This window comes from Oenanthe melanoleuca, linkage group LGE22 (assembly GCF_029582105.1).
Source record: "Oenanthe melanoleuca isolate GR-GAL-2019-014 linkage group LGE22, OMel1.0, whole genome shotgun sequence".
Lineage (NCBI taxonomy): Eukaryota > Metazoa > Chordata > Aves > Passeriformes > Muscicapidae > Oenanthe > Oenanthe melanoleuca.
The window spans coordinates 775,307-792,199 of NC_079363.1; the positions used below are offsets into that span (position 1 = coordinate 775,307).

The window sequence follows — 16,893 nt, forward strand, 5'->3', positions numbered from 1 at the left end:
AAAAATAGGAAAAAAGAAAAAGAAAAAACAAGAAAAAATAGGGGGAAAAAGAGAAAAAAGAGAAAAATAGGATAAAAATAGGAGAAAAATAAGAGAAAAATAGGAGAAAGATAGGAGAAATACGGGAGGAAATAAGAAAAAAAATTAGGACCAAATTAGGGAAAAATTAAGAAAAAATAGGGAAAAATAGGAAAAAAGAAAAAGAAAAAACAAGAAAAAATAGGGGGGAAAAAGAGAAAAATAAGGAAAAAAATAAGAGAAAAAATAAGAAAAAAAAGGAGAAAAAATTAGAAAAAATAGGGGGAAAAAAAAAGAAAAAAAAAAGAAGAAAAAATTAAGAAAAATTAATAATAAAAAAAAATTTAAAATAACAACAAAAAATTTAAAATCCTTCGCGCGCCGGGGCTCAGAGCAGGGGGTTCCCCGAGAAGAACTGCAGCCGGTCCCGGCTCAGCTTCTTCTCCTTCATGCGGCGGTTCTGGAACCAGATCTTCACCTGTCGGTCGCTCAGGTTCAGCAGTCGCGACAGCTGCAGCCGCTTCTCCTTGTTGATGTAAACGTTGAAAAAAAACTCCCGCTCCAGCTCCCGGATCTGGAATTTGGAGTAGGGGCAGCGCTTCTTCCGGGTCCTGGGGGCGGCTGGAAAAGGGAAAAAATGGGATTTAGGGGAGAGAATTTGGGGTTTGGAATAGGGGTAGTGATTCTTCCGGGTCCTGGGGTGGCTGGAAAAGGAAAAATTCGGATTTAGGGATTTGGGATTAGGGGTTGGAATAGGGGCAGTGCTTGTTTAATGCTCTGGGGATAGTTGGAAAAGGGAAAAATGGGATTTAGGGGAGAGAATTTGGGGTTTGGAATAGGGGTAGTGATTCTTCCGGGTGCTGGGAATGTGTGGAAAAGGGAAAAATGGGATTTAGGGGAGAGAATTTGGGGTTTGGGGATTTGGGGTTGGGGGTTGGAAAGGGGCAGCGATTGTTTCATGTTCTGGGGGTGGCTGGAAAAGGGAAAAATGGGATTTAGGGAGAAAATTTGGGGTTTGGAATAGGGGTAATGATTCTTTCGTGTCCAGGGAACTTCTGGAAAAGGGAAAAATGGGGTTTAGGGATTTGGGATTGGGGTCTGAGGGATTTGGGATTGGGGTTTGGAATAGGGGTAGTGATTCTTCCGGGTCCTGGGGGCGGCTGGAAAAGGGAAAAATGGGATTTAGGGAGAAAATTTGGGATTTAGGGGAGAAAATTTGGGATTTAGGGGAGAAAATTTGGGGTTTGGAATAGGGGCAGTGATTCTTCCGGGTCCTGGGGGTGGCTGGAAAAGGGAAAAATGGGATTTAGGGAGAGAATTTGGGGTTTAGGGGAGAAAATTTGGGATTTAGGGGAGAAAATTTGGGGTTTGGAATAGGGGCAGTGATTCTTCCGGGTCCTGGGGGTGGCTGGAAAAGGGAAAAATGGGATTTAGGGGAGAGAATTTGGGGTTTGGAATAGGGGCAGTGATTCTTTCGTGTCCAGGGAACTTCTGGAAAAGGGGAAAATGGGATTTAGGGGAGAGAATTTGGGGTTTGGGGATTTGGGGTTGGGGTTTGGAATAGGGGCAGTGATTCTTCCGGGTACTGGGGGTGGCTGGAAAAGGGAAAAATGGGATTTAGGGAGAAAATTTGGGGTTTGGAATAGGGGTAGTGATTCTTTCGGGTACTGGGAATGTGTGGAAAAGGGAAAAATGGGATTTAGGGGAGAGAATTTGGGGTCTAAGGGATTTGGGATTGGGGGTTGGAAAGGGGCAGCGAATGTTTAATGTTCTGGGGGTGGCTGGAAAAGGGAAAAATGGGATTTAGGGGAGAGAATTTGGGGTTTAAAATAGGGGTAGTGATTCTTTCGTGTCCAGGGAACTTCTGGAAAAGGGGAAAATGGGATTTAGGGATTTGGGGTTGGGGGTTGGAGTAGGGGCAGCGCTTCTTCCGGGTCCTGGGGGCGGCTGGAAAAGGGAAAAAATGGGATTTAGGGGAGAAAATTTGGGGTTTGGGGATTTGGGTTTGGGGGTTGGAATAGGGGCAGTGATTCTTCCGGGTCCTAGGAATGTGTGGGAAAGGGAAAAATGGGATTTAGGGGAGAGAATTTGGGGTTGGAATAGGGGCAGCGATTCTTCTGGGTCCTGGGGGTGGCTGGAAAAGGGAAAAATGGGATTTAGGGGAGAGAATTTGGGGTTTGGGGATTTGGGGTTGGGGTTTGGAATAGGGGTAGTGATTCTTCCGGGTACTGGGAATGTGTGGAAAAGGGAAAAAATGGGATTTAGGGGAGAGAATTTGGGGTCTAAGGGATTTGGGATTGGGGTTTGGAATAGGGGTAGTGATTCTTCCGGGTACTGGGAATGTGTGGAAAAGGGAAAAAATGGGATTTAGGGGAGAGAATTTGGGGTTTGGGGATTTGGGGTTGGGGTTTGGAATAGGGGCAGTGATTCTTCCGGGTCCTGGGAAAGTGTGGAAAAGGGAAAAATGGGATTTAGGGGAGAAAATTTGGGGTTTGGAATAGGGGTAGTGATTCTTCCGGGTCCTGGGGGCGGCTGGAAAAGGGAAAAATGGGATTTAGGGGAGAGAATTTGGGGTTTGGGGGAGAAAATTTGGGGTTTGGAATAGGGGTAGTGATTCTTCCGGGTACTGGGAATGTGTGGGAAAGGGAAAAATGGGATTTAGGGAGAAAATTTGGGGTTTGGGGATTTGGGATTGGGGGTTGGAATAGGGGCAGTGATTCTTCCGTGTCCAGGGAACTTCTGGAAAAGGGGAAAACGGGATTTAGGGATTTGGGGTTGGGGGTTGGAGTAGGGGCAGCGCTTCTTCCGGGTCCTGGGGGCGGCTGGAAAAGGGAAAAATGGGATTTAGGGGAGAAAATTTGGGGTTTGGGGATTTGGGTTTGGGGGTTGGAATAGGGGCAGTGATTCTTCCGGGTCCTGGGAATGTGTGGGAAAGGGAAAAATGGGATTTAGGGGAGAAAATTTGGGGTTTGGAATAGGGGCAGTGATTCTTCCGGGTCCTGGGGGCGGCTGGAAAAGGGAAAAAATGGGATTTAGGGGAGAGAATTTGGGGGTTGGAATAGGGGCAGTGATTCTTTCGTGTCCAGGGAACTTCTGGAAAAGGGAAAAATGGGATTTAGGGATTTGGGATTGGGGTCTGAGGGATTTGGGACTGGGGTTTGGAATAGGGACAGAGATTTTTCCGGGTCCTGGGGGTGGCTGGAAAAGGGAAAAAAATGGGATTTAGGGGAGAGAATTTGGGGTTTAAAATAGGGGCAGTGATTCTTCCGGGTCCTGGGGGCGGCTGGAAAAGGAAAAATTCGGATTTAGGGATTTGGGATTGGGGGTTGGAATAGGGGCAGTGCTTGTTTAATGCTCTGGGGATAGTTGGAAAAAGGAAAAATGGGATTTAGGGATTTGGGATTGGGGTTTGGAATAGGGACAGCAATTCTTCCGGGTCGTGGGGGTGGCTGGAAAAGGGAAAAATGGGATTTAGGGGAGAAAATTTGGGATTTAGGGGAGAAAATTTGGGGTTTGGAATAGGGGCAGCGCTTCTTCCGGGTCCTGGGGGCGGCTGGAAAAGGGAAAAATGGGATTTAGGGGAGAAAATTTGGGATTTAGGGGAGAGAATTTGGGGTTTGGAATAGGGGTAGTGATTCTTCCGGGTGCTGGGAATGTGTGGAAAAGGGGAAAAATGGGATTTAGGGGAGGGAATTTGGGGTTTGGGGATTTGGGGTTGGGGTTTGGAATAGGGGCAGTGATTCTTCCGGGTCCTGGGAACTTCTGGAAAAGGGAAAAAATGGGATTTAGGGGAGAGAATTTGGGGTTTGGAATAGGGGTAGTGATTCTTCCGGGTCCTGGGGGCGGCTGGAAAAGGGAAAAATGGGATTTAGGGGAGAGAATTTGGGGTTTGGGAATTTGGGGTTGGGGTTTGGAATAGGGGCAGTGATTCTTCTGGGTCCTGTGGGTGGCTGGAAAAGGAAAAAATGGGATTTAGGGGAGAGAATTTGGGGTTTAAAATAGGGGTAGTGATTCTTCCAGGTCCTGGGAAAGTGTGGGAAAGGGAAAAATGGGATTTAGGGGAGAGAATTTGGGGTTTGGGGGATTTGGGGTTGGGGTTTGGAATAGGGGCAGTGATTCTTCCGGGTCCTGGGGGCGGCTGGAAAAGGGAAAAAATGGGATTTAGGGGAGAGAATTTGGGGTTTGGAATAGGGGCAGTGATTCTTTCGGGTCCTGGGAAAGTGTGAGAAAGGGAAAATTTGGATTTAGGGGAGAGAATTTGGGATTTAAGGAGTTTGGGATTGGGATCTGGAAGAGGGGCAGAGCTTCTTTCTCGTTCTGGGAATTTCTGGAAAGGGAAAAAATGGGATTTAGGGGTTTGGGATTGGGAGAAAGGGGAAAGGGTGGGGGTGGAAAGGGGAAATTTAAACTTAAAAATTTTAAAAATTAAATATGGCGAAAGGAAGGGTTAAACACAGAAAGGGATAAATTCCCAAAAAAGGGATAAATGTCCCAAAATGGGATAAATGGCCCAAAATGGGAAAAATGGCCCAAAATCGGAAAAATGGCCCAAAATGGGAAAAATGTCCCAAAATGGGATAAATGGCCCAAAATGGGGAAATGTCCCAAAATGGGATAAATTCCCAAAAATGGGATAAATGTCCCAAAATGGGATAAATGGCCCAAAATGGGATAAATGTCCCAAAATGGGATAAATTCCCCAAAAAGGGATAAATGTCCCAAAATGGGATAAATTCCCCAAAATGGGATAAATGTCCCAAAATGGGATAAATTCCCCAAAATGGGGAAATGTCCCAAAATGGGATAAATTCCCCAAAATGAGATAAATGTCCCAAAATGGGATAAATGTCCCAAAATGGGATAAATTCCCCAAAATGGGATAAATTCCCCAAAATGAGATAAATGTCCCAAAATGGGATAAATGTCCCAAAATGGGATAAATGTCCCAAAATGGGATAAATTCCCCAAAATGGGATAAATTCCCCAAAATGGGATAAATGGCCCAAAATGGGAAAATGTCCCAAATTGGGAAAAATTCCCCAAAATGGGATAAATGGCCCAAAATGGGATAAATGACCCAAAATGGGATAAATGTCCCAAAATTGGATAAATTCCCCAAAATGGGATAAATGGCCCAAAATGGGATAAATGTCCCAAAATGGGATAAATTCCCCAAAATGGGATAAATGGCCCAAAATGGGATAAATGGCCCAAAATGGGAAAATGTCCCAAATTGGGAAAAATTCCCCAAAATGGGATAAATGTCCCAAAATGGGATAAATGGCCCAAAATGGGATAAATGACCCAAAATGGGATAAATGTCCAAAATTGGATAAATTCCCCAAAATGGGATAAATGGCCCAAAATGGGATAAATGTCCCAAAATGGGATAAATGTCCCAAAATGGGAAAATGTCCCAAAATGGAGAAATGTCCCAAAATGGAGAAATGTCCCAAAAAGGGATAAATTCCCCAAAATGGGATAAATGGCCCAAAATGGGATAAATGTCTCAAAATGGGAAAAATGTCTCAAAATGGGATAAATTCCCCAAAATGGGAAAAATGGCCCAAAATGGATAAATGGCCCAAAATGGGATAAATGGCCCAAAATGGGGAAATGTCCCAAAATGGGATAAATGTCCCAAAATGGGAAAAATGTCCCAAAAAGGGAAAATGGCCCAAAATGGGAAAATGTCCCAAAATGGGGAAATGTCCCAAAATGGGATAAATTCCCCAAAATGGGATAAATTCCCCAAAATGGGATAAATGGCCCAAAATGGGATAAATGTCCCAAAATGGGATAAATGGCCCAAAATGAGATAAATTCCCCAAAAAGGATAAATCCCCCAAAAAAGGATAAATCCCCCCAAAAAATAATTAACCTTCAATAGGAATAAATAATACCAAGAGAATAAAAAAAAAAAAAAAAAAAAAATTATAATTATCCCAAAAGGAATCATTAAACACCAATAGGAATAAACAACCCAAAAAAGGATAAATAACCCCAAAAATGATAAATAACCCCAAAAAAGGATAAATAACCCCAAAAGGAATAATTAATCCCAAAAAGAATAATTAACCCCAAAATGTGTAATCTCCCCAAATGGAATAATTAAACCTAAAAAGGAATAAATGTTCTGAAATGAGTAATTAACCCAAATAATTATAATAAATAATCACAAAAAAGGATGGAAAACCCAAAAAAAATAAATATCACAAAAAGAATAAATATCCCAAAAATAATAAATAACCCAGAAATTATAAATATCCCAAAAATAATAAATACCCCAAAAATAATGAATACCCCAAAAAGAAATAAATAATCCCAAAAGGAATAAATATCCCAAAATAATAAATATCCCAAAAATAATAAATATCCCAAAAAGTAATAAATACACTCAAATTTAATAATTATCAAAAAAATTAATTAATATCCCCAAAATTAACAAATTACCCAAAAAATGAATAAATAATAATAAATAATAGCAATAAATACCCCAAAAATGAATAAATATCCCCAAAAATGAATAAATAACCCTAAAAATGTAATAATAATAATAATAATAATAATAATAATAATAATAATAATAATAATAAACAAATAAATAATAATAATAAATTAATAAATGACCCAAAATATCCCCAAAAATTAATAAATATCCCCCCCAAAAAATTAACAAACGCCCCCAAAATTAAATAATAATAATAATAATAATAATAATAATAATAATAATAATAATAATAATAATAATAAACCCAAAAATTAATAAATAATAATAAAAAATAATAAATACCCCAAAAATGAACAAATCTCCCCAAACCCGGGTGGGAGCGGCTGAAATTCGGATTTTCTGGGGGGTGCTCGGCCCCTCCGAGAGGATTTTGGAGAAATTTTGGTGACACCGAGCCGGGTTTAAGGCGGATTTTGGGGTTTTTTGGGAGCAGAGTCGGGTTTAAGGCGGATTTAGGGCTGGTTTAAGGCGGATTTTGGGGTTTTTGGGAGCAAAATCGGGTTTAAAGCGGGTTTAGGGCGGGTTTAAGGCGGATTTTGGGGTTTTTGAGAGTAGAGTCGGGTTTAGGGCGGGTTTAAGGCGGATTTTGGGGTTTTTTTGGGAGTAGAGCCAAGTTTGAGCCGGATTTGAGCCGGGTTTAGGGCGGGTTTGGGGCGGATTTTATGAGCAGAGCCTGGTTTAGGGCGGATTTGGGGGTTTTTGGGAACAAAGCCGAGTTTGAGTCGGGTTTAGGGTGGGTTTAAGGCGGATTTTGGGGTTTTTGGAAGCAGAGCCGGGTTTGGGGCGGATTTTGGGAACAAAGCTGGGTTTGAGCCGGGTTTAGGGCGGGTTTAAGGCGGATTTTGGGAGCAGAGCCGGGTTAAGGCAGATTTTGGGGTTTTGGGGAGCAGAGCCGGGTTTAAGGCGCGCAGGATCAAAGCAGAGCCGGGTTTAGGGCGGATTTTGGGACCAAAGCTCGGTTTCAGCCGGGTTTAGGGCGGGTTTAAGGCGGATTTTGGGAGCAAAGCCGAGTTTGAGTCGGGTTTGAGCCGGGGTTAGGGCGGGTTTAAGGCGGATTTTGGGAGCAGAGCCGGGTTTAAGGCGGATTTTGGGAGCAGAGCCGGGTTTAAGGCGGATTTTGGGGTTTTTGGGAGCAAAGCCGAGTTTGAGTCGGGTTTGAGCCGGGGTTAGGGCGGGTTTAGGGCAGATTTTGGGAGCAGAGCCGGGTTTGAGCCGGGTTAAGACGATTTTGGGGTTTTTGAGAGTAGAGTCGGGTTTAAGGCAGATTTTGGGAGCAGAGCCGGGCTTAAAGCGCGCGGGATCAAAGCAGAGCCGCGCTCAGCGCGGGTTAGGCCGGGATTAAAGAAGCCGGGCTCGGTTCCACACGAGGTTTTGATTAAATCCAGACCTCGCCACACACGCGAGGCGCGGGGGGAGCTCGGGAAAGGGGGATTGGGATCCTCGGAGACAAAAATCCCAAAAATAAAAATCCCAAAAACCAGCCCGAGTTCTGAGATTTGGCGGCGAGGGGAAAAAAAAAACCTTAAATTAATTAAAAATTTGAAAAATAGAAGTAAAATTAAAATAAAGTTAAATTATTTTTAAGTCAAATAAATTGAATAAAGTAGAAAAATAGAATAGAATAGAATAGAATAAAAGAGAACAGAATAAAATAGAATAGGATACAATAGAATAGGATAAAATAATATAGAATAAAATAAAATAGAATAAAATAATATAGAATAAAATAAAATAGAATAAAATGCAATAAATTAAGATACAATAAAATAGGAGAAAATAGGGGGAAATAAAATAGGAGAAAATAGGAGAAAATAAAATAGGAGAAAATAAAATAGGAGAAAATAAAATAAAATAAAATAAAATAAAATAAAATAATAAAATAAAATAAAATAAAATAAAATAAAATAAAATAAAATAAAATAAAATAAAATAAAATAAAATAAAAATAAAATAAAATTTCAAATTGACATTTTCGCCGCTTCCAAGCCTCCTGACAAATCCCAGCTCGGGAAAGGAGGAAAATCCCGGAAATTCTCTTTTTTTTCCCCCAACGCCGGCGGTTCCTCCCGAGCCGCGCCGCCACCCGGCTCGCCAGAGAGTTTTAATTAGAAAATAATTAGAAAATAATTAGAAATTAATTAAAAACGCGGCGGGAAAGCGGCGGGGGAAGCGCGGGCGGTCTCGGCGCGATCGCCGGGAAGTTCATGATCAAAGGCGAGCAGAGCCGATCAAACCGATCAAAGGCGGTCAGGGCTGATCGATCAAAGCCGATCAGAATCGATCAGAGCCGATCAGAGCCGATTAAAGGCGATCAGAGCCGATCAGAACCGATCAAAGCCGATCAGAGCCGATCAAACCGATCAAAGGCGATCAGGGCTGATCGATCAAAGCCGATCAGAGCCGATCAGAGCCGATCAAAGGCGATCAGAGCTGATCGATCAAAGCCGATTAAAGCCGATTAAAGCCGATTAAAGCCCATCAGAGCCTATGAGAGCTGATCGATCAGAGGCGATTAAAGCCGATTAGAACCGATCAAACCCGATCAGAGCCGATTAAAGCCGATCAATCCGATCAAAGCCGATTAAAGCCGATCAGAGCCGATTAAAGCCGATCAATCCGATCAGATCCGATCAAACCCGATCAGAGCCGATTAAAGCCGATCAATCCGATCAGATCCGATCAAACCCGATCAGAGCCGATTAAAGCCGATCAATCCGATCAAAGCCGATTAAAGCCGATCAAAGCCGATCAATCCGATCAGATCCGATCAGAGCCGATTAAAGCCGATTAAAGCCGATCAGAACCGATCAAAGCCGATTAAAGCCGATTAAAGCCGATTAAAGCCGATCAAAGTTCATTTTTGCCGCTCGGCCGAGTTTAAAATCTCTCCCGCTCGAGCGCGCGATGTTTTTACATCTCCAGTCCCCGTTTTATTCCCTTTTAATCCCCGTTTTTTTTTTTTTTTGTGTGTGTGTGTTCTCGCAGCGTTTAACCTCCCCGGTTTAGGTTTTATTTTATTTTGGTTTGGTTTTGTTCTCCCATCGCTATTATTATTTTTTTTTTTATTATTAACTGTCCTCTCCCGCCATCGTAAAATAAAAAAAAAAAAAAAAAGGAGCAGAGAGAAGAAAGCGCAGCGGAGCTTCCCAATAAAATCCCGGCAGCGCCTTATAAAACTCCACATAAAAAAAGCGCGGCTCGGCTCGGCAAAACACAGATCGCGCTGGCGTTAAACCCGGCTCTGCTCGCTTTAAACCCGGCTCTGCTCGGCTTAAATCCGGCTTTTCCCTCGCGTTAAATTTGGCTTTTTCCTCGCGTTAAACCCGGCTTTTCCCTGCCTTAAACACGGCTCTGCTCGCGTTAAATTTGGCTTTTTCCTCGCGTTAAATCTGACTTTTCCCTGCCTTAAACCCGGCTCTTCCCCGCGTTAAATCTGGCTTTTCCCTGCTTTAAACCCGGCTCTCCTACCCTGCGTTAAACCCGGCTCTTCCCCGCGTTAAATTTGTTTTTTCCCTGCCTTAAGCCCGGCTCTTCCCCGCGTTAAATCTGGTTTTTCCCTGCCTTAAACCCGGCTCTTCTCGCTTTAAATTTGCCTTTTCCCTCGCGTTAAACCCGGCTCTGCTAGTGTTAAATTAGGCTTTTCCCTCGCGTTAAATTTGGCCTTTCCCTGCCTTAAACCCGGTTCGTCCCCGCGTTAAATTTGGCTTTTTCCTGCCTTGAACCCGGCTTTTCTCCGCATCTAACCTGCCTTCCCTCGCATCAAACCCGCCTCTCCTACCCTGCTTTAAACCCGCTCTCTTATCCCGGGTTAAACCCGCTCCCTTATCCCGGGTTAAACCCGGCTCTCTCCTCTCTTATCCCGGGTTAAACCCGGCTCTTCCCCGCATCAAACCCGCCTCTCCTCGCGCCCAACGCGCCGCTCCTACCCCGCGATAAACCCGGATCTCCCCCGCCTTAAACCCGTCTCTAATCTGTGCTAAACCCGGTTCTCCCCCGCCTTACACCCCGCTTTCCCTTGCCTTAAACCCGCCTTTCCCTTGCCTTAAACCCGGTTCTCGCCCGCCTTTCCCCTGCCTTAAACCCGCTCTCTTGGTCCCCAACAAACCCATCTCTCCCTTCATTAAACCCGGCTCTCCCCGAGTTAAACCCGCTCTCTTGCTCCCCATCAAACCCATCTCTCCCTTCATTAAACCCGGCTCTCCCCGCGTTAAACTCGCCTCTCCCCACATCAAACCCTTCTTCCCCTGGTTAAACCCGGCTCTCCCCGTATCAAACCCGGCTCTCCCTGCATCAAACCCTTCTCTCCCCGTTCTAAGCCCGGCTCTCCCTTCATTAAACCCGGCTCTCCCCACATCAAACCCTTCTCTCCCTTCATTAAACCCGTCTCTCCCCGAGTTAAACCCGCCTCTCCCCGCGCTAAGCCCGGCTCTAGGGAGTTAAACCCATCTCTCCCCGCGTTAAACCCGGCTCTACCCGCATCTAACCCTTCTCTCCCCGCGCTAAGCCCATCTCTCCCTTCATTAAACCTTTCTCCCCCGAGCTAAACCCGGCTCTCCCCGCGCTAAACCCGCTTCTCCCCGCGCTAAGCCCGGCTCTCCCGAGTTAAACCCTTCTTCCCCGAGTTAAACCCGTCTCCCCCTCGCTAAGCCCGGCTCTCCCCGAGTTAAACCCGCCTCTCCCCGAGTTAAACCCGTCTCCCCCGCGCTAAGCCCGGCTCTCCCCGAGTTAAACCCGTCTCCCCCGCGCTAAGCCCGGCTCTCCCCGCGCTAAACCCGTCTCCCCCGCGCTAAGCCCGGCTCTCCCCGCGCTAAACCCGTCTCCCCCGCGCTAAGCCCGGCTCTCCCCGAGTTAAACCCTTCTTCCCCGAGTTAAACCCGTCTCCCCCGCGCTAAGCCCGGCTCTCCCCGAGTTAAACCCGTCTCCCCCGCGCTAAGCCCGGCTCTCCCCGCGCTAAACCCGGCTCTACCTACTCGCAGCGCCGCTCTTGGAGCTCTCCTTGGCCGCCGCCGCCGGGGCCGAGCCGGGCTTGGCGTTTTCTTCCTCCTCCTCCTCCTCCTCCTCCTCCTCGTCGCCCTCGGTGCCTCTGGCGGGGGCCGCGCCCGGGGCCGCGCTCGGGGCCGCGCTCGGGGCCGCGCTCAGCGCGGGGCTCTCCAGGAAGCGCTCGAAGCCCTGCGGCAGCACCGCGCCCTTGTAGAACGGCGCGGGCGGCGGCGCGGGCGCGGAGGGAGGAGGAGGAGGGTGCGGAGGAGGGTGCGGAGGAGGAGGGTGATGCTGCTGCTGGCCCTGATGATGATGATGATGGTGGTGGTGGTAACCCTCGCTCTTCAGCAGCATCTCGGGGTGCAGCAGCTCCTCGGCCGAGTAGCACCCCGCGTAACTCCCGCGCCACTTGCCCGCGGGCTCCAGCGCGTAGGGCGGCACGTCGCGGGGCAGCGCGGGCGAGTAGGGGTACGGGATCTGGCGGGCGGGCGCGAACGGCGGCACCGAGGGCAGCTCGGGCACGTAGTAGGCGCAGCCGGGCACGTACAGGTTGCCCCCGCGCTCGCCGAACTCGCCCGCTCCGCCCGCGCGCTCCTTGCGCGGCTGCGAGCAGAAGTTGCCCAGGCTGACCGAGTTAAACATCTCGCCTTTCGTTCCGCGCTTTGCTTTTTTTTTTTTTTTTTTTTTTTTTTGGGGGTTTTGTTTTTATGTATTTATATATATATATATATATATATATATATATCAGCCGGCGCGCTGCTGCTCGGGGTTGAAGGGATTTTTTTTTTTTTTCTCTTTTTTTTCTCTCTCTCTCTCTCCTTTTTTTTTTTTTTTTTTTTTTTTTTTTTTTTAAACCGGGGGGTGAAGGGAAAAAAAAAAAAAAAAAAAAGCGAAGCGCGAAGCGGGCAAAAAAAAAAAAAAAAAAAAAAAAAAAGCGCCGAAGCGCTGAGAGGGTGGGAGGGATTTAAAAACAACAAAAAAAAAAAAAAATTTTTTTTTTTGGGGAGGTGAAGATGACGCGAGCTCGGTCTCAGTCGCTGGCGAGCTCCACGTGATCCCGGAGCTAAAATCGCTTTTATTTATTCCCGGCGCCGCGGGAGGCGCGGCCGCGCTTAGGTAAGCCCGGCCTAGGGCCGGGGCTGAAAACCCCGCGCAGCTCCGGGGGCTCCCCCTCCTCCCCTCCCCCCTCCCGGGCCGGGGCCGCCCCCAAAACTTGGGGGATTCGCCCCAAAACTTGCGGGGTTCGTTCCCCGCCCCCAAAATTTGGGGGGTTCGTTTCCCGCCCCCAAAATTTGCGGGGTTCGCCCCAAAACTTGCGGGGTTCGTTCTCCGCCCCCAAAATTTGGGGGGTTCATTCCCCGACCCCAAAATTTGCGGGGTTCGCTCCCCGCCCCCTCCGCCGCTTCTTTTCTTGCCCCTTTCCTGCCTCTTCTCGCTCCTGTTCCGCTCGTTTTTAATTTGCTTTTTTTTTATTCTTTCCCTCTTTTCTTCCTTTTTTTCTTTTCCCTTTTCTCTCCCTCTTTTCTCGCTTTTTCCTTCCCATTTTTATTCTTTTTTCCCTCTTTTTCTTGGTTTTTTTCCCCTGTTTCTCTTCTCCTCTTCTCGCTCTTTTTCTTCTCTGCCCATTTTTAATTTGTTTTTTTCTTCTTTCCCTCTTTTCTTTCTTTCAGTTTTCCTTTTCTCATCCTCTCTTCTCGCTTTTTCCTTCCCATTTTTATTCTTTTTTTTTCCTCTTTCCCCATTTTTTGGTTTTTTTTCCCTTTTCTCTTCCCATCTTCTCGCTCTTTTCCTTCCCATTTTTGCTCTTTTTTCCCTCTTTCCCCTTTTCTTGCTTTTTTTCCGTTTCTTTTCCTCTCTTCTCGCTCTTTTTCTTCTCAGCCCATTTTTAATTTGTTTTTTTCTTCTTTCCCTCTTTTCTTTCTCTTTTACTTTTCCCTTTTCTCTTCCCCTCTTCTCGCTTTTTCCTTTCCATTTTTATTCTTTTTTCCTCTTTCCCCATTTTTTGTTTTTTTTTTTCCTTTTCTCTTCCTCTCTTCCCGCTCTTTTCCTTTCCATTTTTATTCTTTTTTCCTCTTTCCTCTTTTCTTTTTTTCACTGTTTATCTTCCTCTCTTCTCACTCTTTTTCTTTCCTGCCCATTTTTAATTTTTTTTTCTTCTTTCCCTCTTTTCTTTATATTTTAGTTTCCCTTTTCTCTTCCTCTTTTCAGGCTTTTTTTCCTTCCCATTTTTATTCTTTTTTCCCTCTTTCCCCATTTTAATTTTTTTTCTTTTCTCTTCCTCTCTTCTCGCTCTTTTTCTTCTCTGCCCATTTTAATTTGTTGTTTTTTTTTCTTCTTTCCCTCTTTCTCTTTTATTTTTCCCTTTTCTCTTCCCCTCTTCTCTCTTTTCCTTCCCACTTTTATTCTTTTTTCCCTCTTTCCCCCTTTCTCTCTCTCTTTTATCCCTTTTTCTCCGCCTCTTCTCGCTGTTTTTCTCCCAATTTTTAATTCTTTTCTCTCTTCCCCTTTTTCTTGCTTTTTTTTTCCCTTCCCGTTTTTCTTTCTCTCATTCTTTCTCTTTTTTTTTCCTTTCTCTCCCCCTCTTCTTTCTCTTCTTTCTTTCCCCATTTTTGTTTTTTTCCTCTTTCCCATTTCTCTCTCTTTTCCTCTCCTCTTTTATTTCTTTTCACTTTTTCCTCTCCTCCCCTTCTCTTTTATTTTTATTTTTCTTCCATTTTTTCTTCTCTCTCCCCTTTCCTGCTCCTTTTTTCCCTTTCTCCCCTTTTTTTCCTCTTTTTCCCTCTCCCTTCTCCTTTTTTATCCTTTCCCTCACTTCTCACTTTTTCTTTTATTTCCATTTTTCCTTCCCTCTCTTCCCTCTCCATTTCTCATTTTCTTTTTTCTTTCCCTTCCTTTTCATTCCTTCTTTTTCCTCCTTTTCTTCCTCCCCCTTTTTCCCTCTCCCTTTTTTCCCTTTTTTCCCTTTTTTCCCTTTTTCTCCCTTTTTCTTCCCTTTTCCCCCATTTTTTCCTCCCTTTTTCTCCATTTTTTCTCCCTTTTTCTCCATTTTTTCCTCCATATTTTCTCCCTTTTTCTCCCTTTTTCTCCCCTTTTCTCCCTTTTTTCTCCCTTTTTCTCCATTTTTTCTCCCTTTTCCCCATTTTTCTCCCCCTCCCGCCGGATTTCAATCCTCGCCTGGTGCCAAAATCTGCAAAAATCCCTTTTTTTAATCAATATTTTAATTACTCTGATAACTCTAATTAATGATTCCTCCCATTCTCATCCCGGAAAATCTTCAGGCGGGAATTTCGCGAAGAAATTTTTTTCTTTTTCCCAATAAACGAGAATTCGGTGAAATCACAAATCGCTCCCGGCCAGGGGAATTGGCGCTAATTAACGAGTTAATTAACGCTAATTACGTTTTCTCCAAACATTAATTACGTTTTCTCCACGTGCTTTTTATGGAAAAAAAATTAAAAAAAAAAAAAATTAAAAAATTAAAATTCCCGCTCGGCAGCGCGCGGAGTTTCCCAACTTTAAACTCGGAGCAGGCCGGGAGTTTTTAAATTAATTTATAAATTAATTAATGAATTAATTAATAAATGAATTAAAGAATCGACTGATGAATGGATTAATGACTTAAATATTAAATTAAATAACGAATGAATTAATCAAGGAACGAACAAATGAGTTTTGGCAACAATTTTTGAACGAATCGTTGAATTCTTTTTTAAATTCGTTATTTCAAAAAAATGATTTAAAAATTTATTTTAAAATGGTTTTTAAAGACTTTTTGAACGAGTTTTCGGATGAATTCGCGGATGGGTTTTGGAATGAATTATAAAATTAATTTCGATGCGGAATTTGCGATTTTTTGGAGGAAATTAAAGAGATTAAATCCGCCTGATTGATCCCAAACTCTCCCTCCCTCTTGAATTTTTCATTTCTCCCCCTGTTGAATTTTTCATGCGCGGCTTTATTGTCAATCAATGGACGCCGAGTCTTGAATTATTAAAATAAAAAAATAAATTAAAAAATAAAAAAATAAAATAAAAAAAAAGAATTCTGATTGAAGTCGTTTATCTCGCGCCTGGATCCTCCCTGTCCCCGTCCCGCTGGAATTTATCCCCCAAAAAATCAAAATTTTGGAGCGAGACTGAAAGAGTTGCCCAAATTTAATATAAAAATAATTAAAAAAAAAAAAAATCCCTTCGGGGAAAGCGCACCTGGGAAAATAAATAAAGAAATTTTCTGAAATTATTCCGGTTAAATCGAGTTTTTACCTGGAATTTTGGGATGGGGAATTTTCCCGGCCTCTTTAGTGTCCCGATGGAAAAAATCCTTTTATTTTATTTTATTTTATTTTATTTTATTTTATTTTATTTTATTTTATTTTATTTTATTTTATTTTATTTTATTTTATCCTATTTTATTTTATTTTATCCTATTTTATTTTACTTTATTTTATTCTATTTTATTCTATTTTATTTTTATTTTTATTTCATTTTATTTTATTCTATTTTATTTTATTTTATTTTATTTTATTTTATTTTATTTTATTTTATTTTATTTTATTTTATTTTATTTCTTTACATTGAGTTATTCTATTCTATTTTCTTCTATTTTCTTGGATTTTTTTTTTTTTTTCGATTTTATTTTATTCTATTTTTTTCCCATCCGTTTTCATTTCCAGGATCCCCTTTCAGGAATCTCCAACTTAGTTTAAAACGAAAATAATAAAAAAAAAAAGAGAATTTTGAGCGGAAATGAATAAAAAATGTGAATTTTCACCCGGTGTGGGATTTGTTTGGAATGGGAGGAAAATTCCCATTTTGGGGGGGATTTGTCCCGAATCGAGAAAAAAATTTTAGGAGAAAAAAGGGAAATTTCAGGAGCAGGAAAATCCTCGATAAAAAATCGACAGAAAGTAAAAAAATCCGCCCCAAACAATCGGAATTTCAACCCTAAATAATCCGAGTTTCACCCCAAAACACCCAAATTTCACCCCAAAATAACAAATTCAACGCAAATAATCGGGAAAAGTGGGAAAAATATCCTGAAAATGCCGAAATGCGGGAAAAAATGGGGAAAAAAATGGGGGGAAATGGGGAAAAAATGCAGGGAAAAAATGGGGAAAATATGGGGAAAAATGGGGAAAAAAGGAGGAAAAATAGGGGGAAAATGGGAAAAAATGGGGGGAAATTGGGGGGAAATGGGAAAAGTTGGGGGAAAATAGGGAAAATGGGGAAAATGGGGAAAAAATGGGGAAAAATGGGAAAAAATGGGAAAAAAATGGGGGGAAATGCCGAAAAAATAGGAAAAATGGGGGGAAATTGGGGGGGAAAATGGGGAAAAAATGGGAAAAAATGGGAAAAAAAGGGGGGGAAATGGGAAAATTGGGGAAA

General features: G+C 43.4%; 1 protein-coding gene across 1 annotated transcript; it reads right to left on the reverse strand.

The window, feature by feature from the left end:
• Positions 1-406: 406 nt before the first annotated feature.
• On the reverse strand, positions 407-12,151 carry HOXC11 (homeobox C11). Its single transcript, XM_056515229.1, has 2 exons — positions 11,500-12,151; positions 407-639 (listed from the first exon to the last, which is right to left on the reverse strand). The coding sequence occupies exons 1-2, from the start codon at positions 12,149-12,151 to the stop codon at positions 407-409; spliced, it is 885 nt and encodes a 294-aa protein (XP_056371204.1).
• Positions 12,152-16,893: the final 4,742 nt, after the last annotated feature.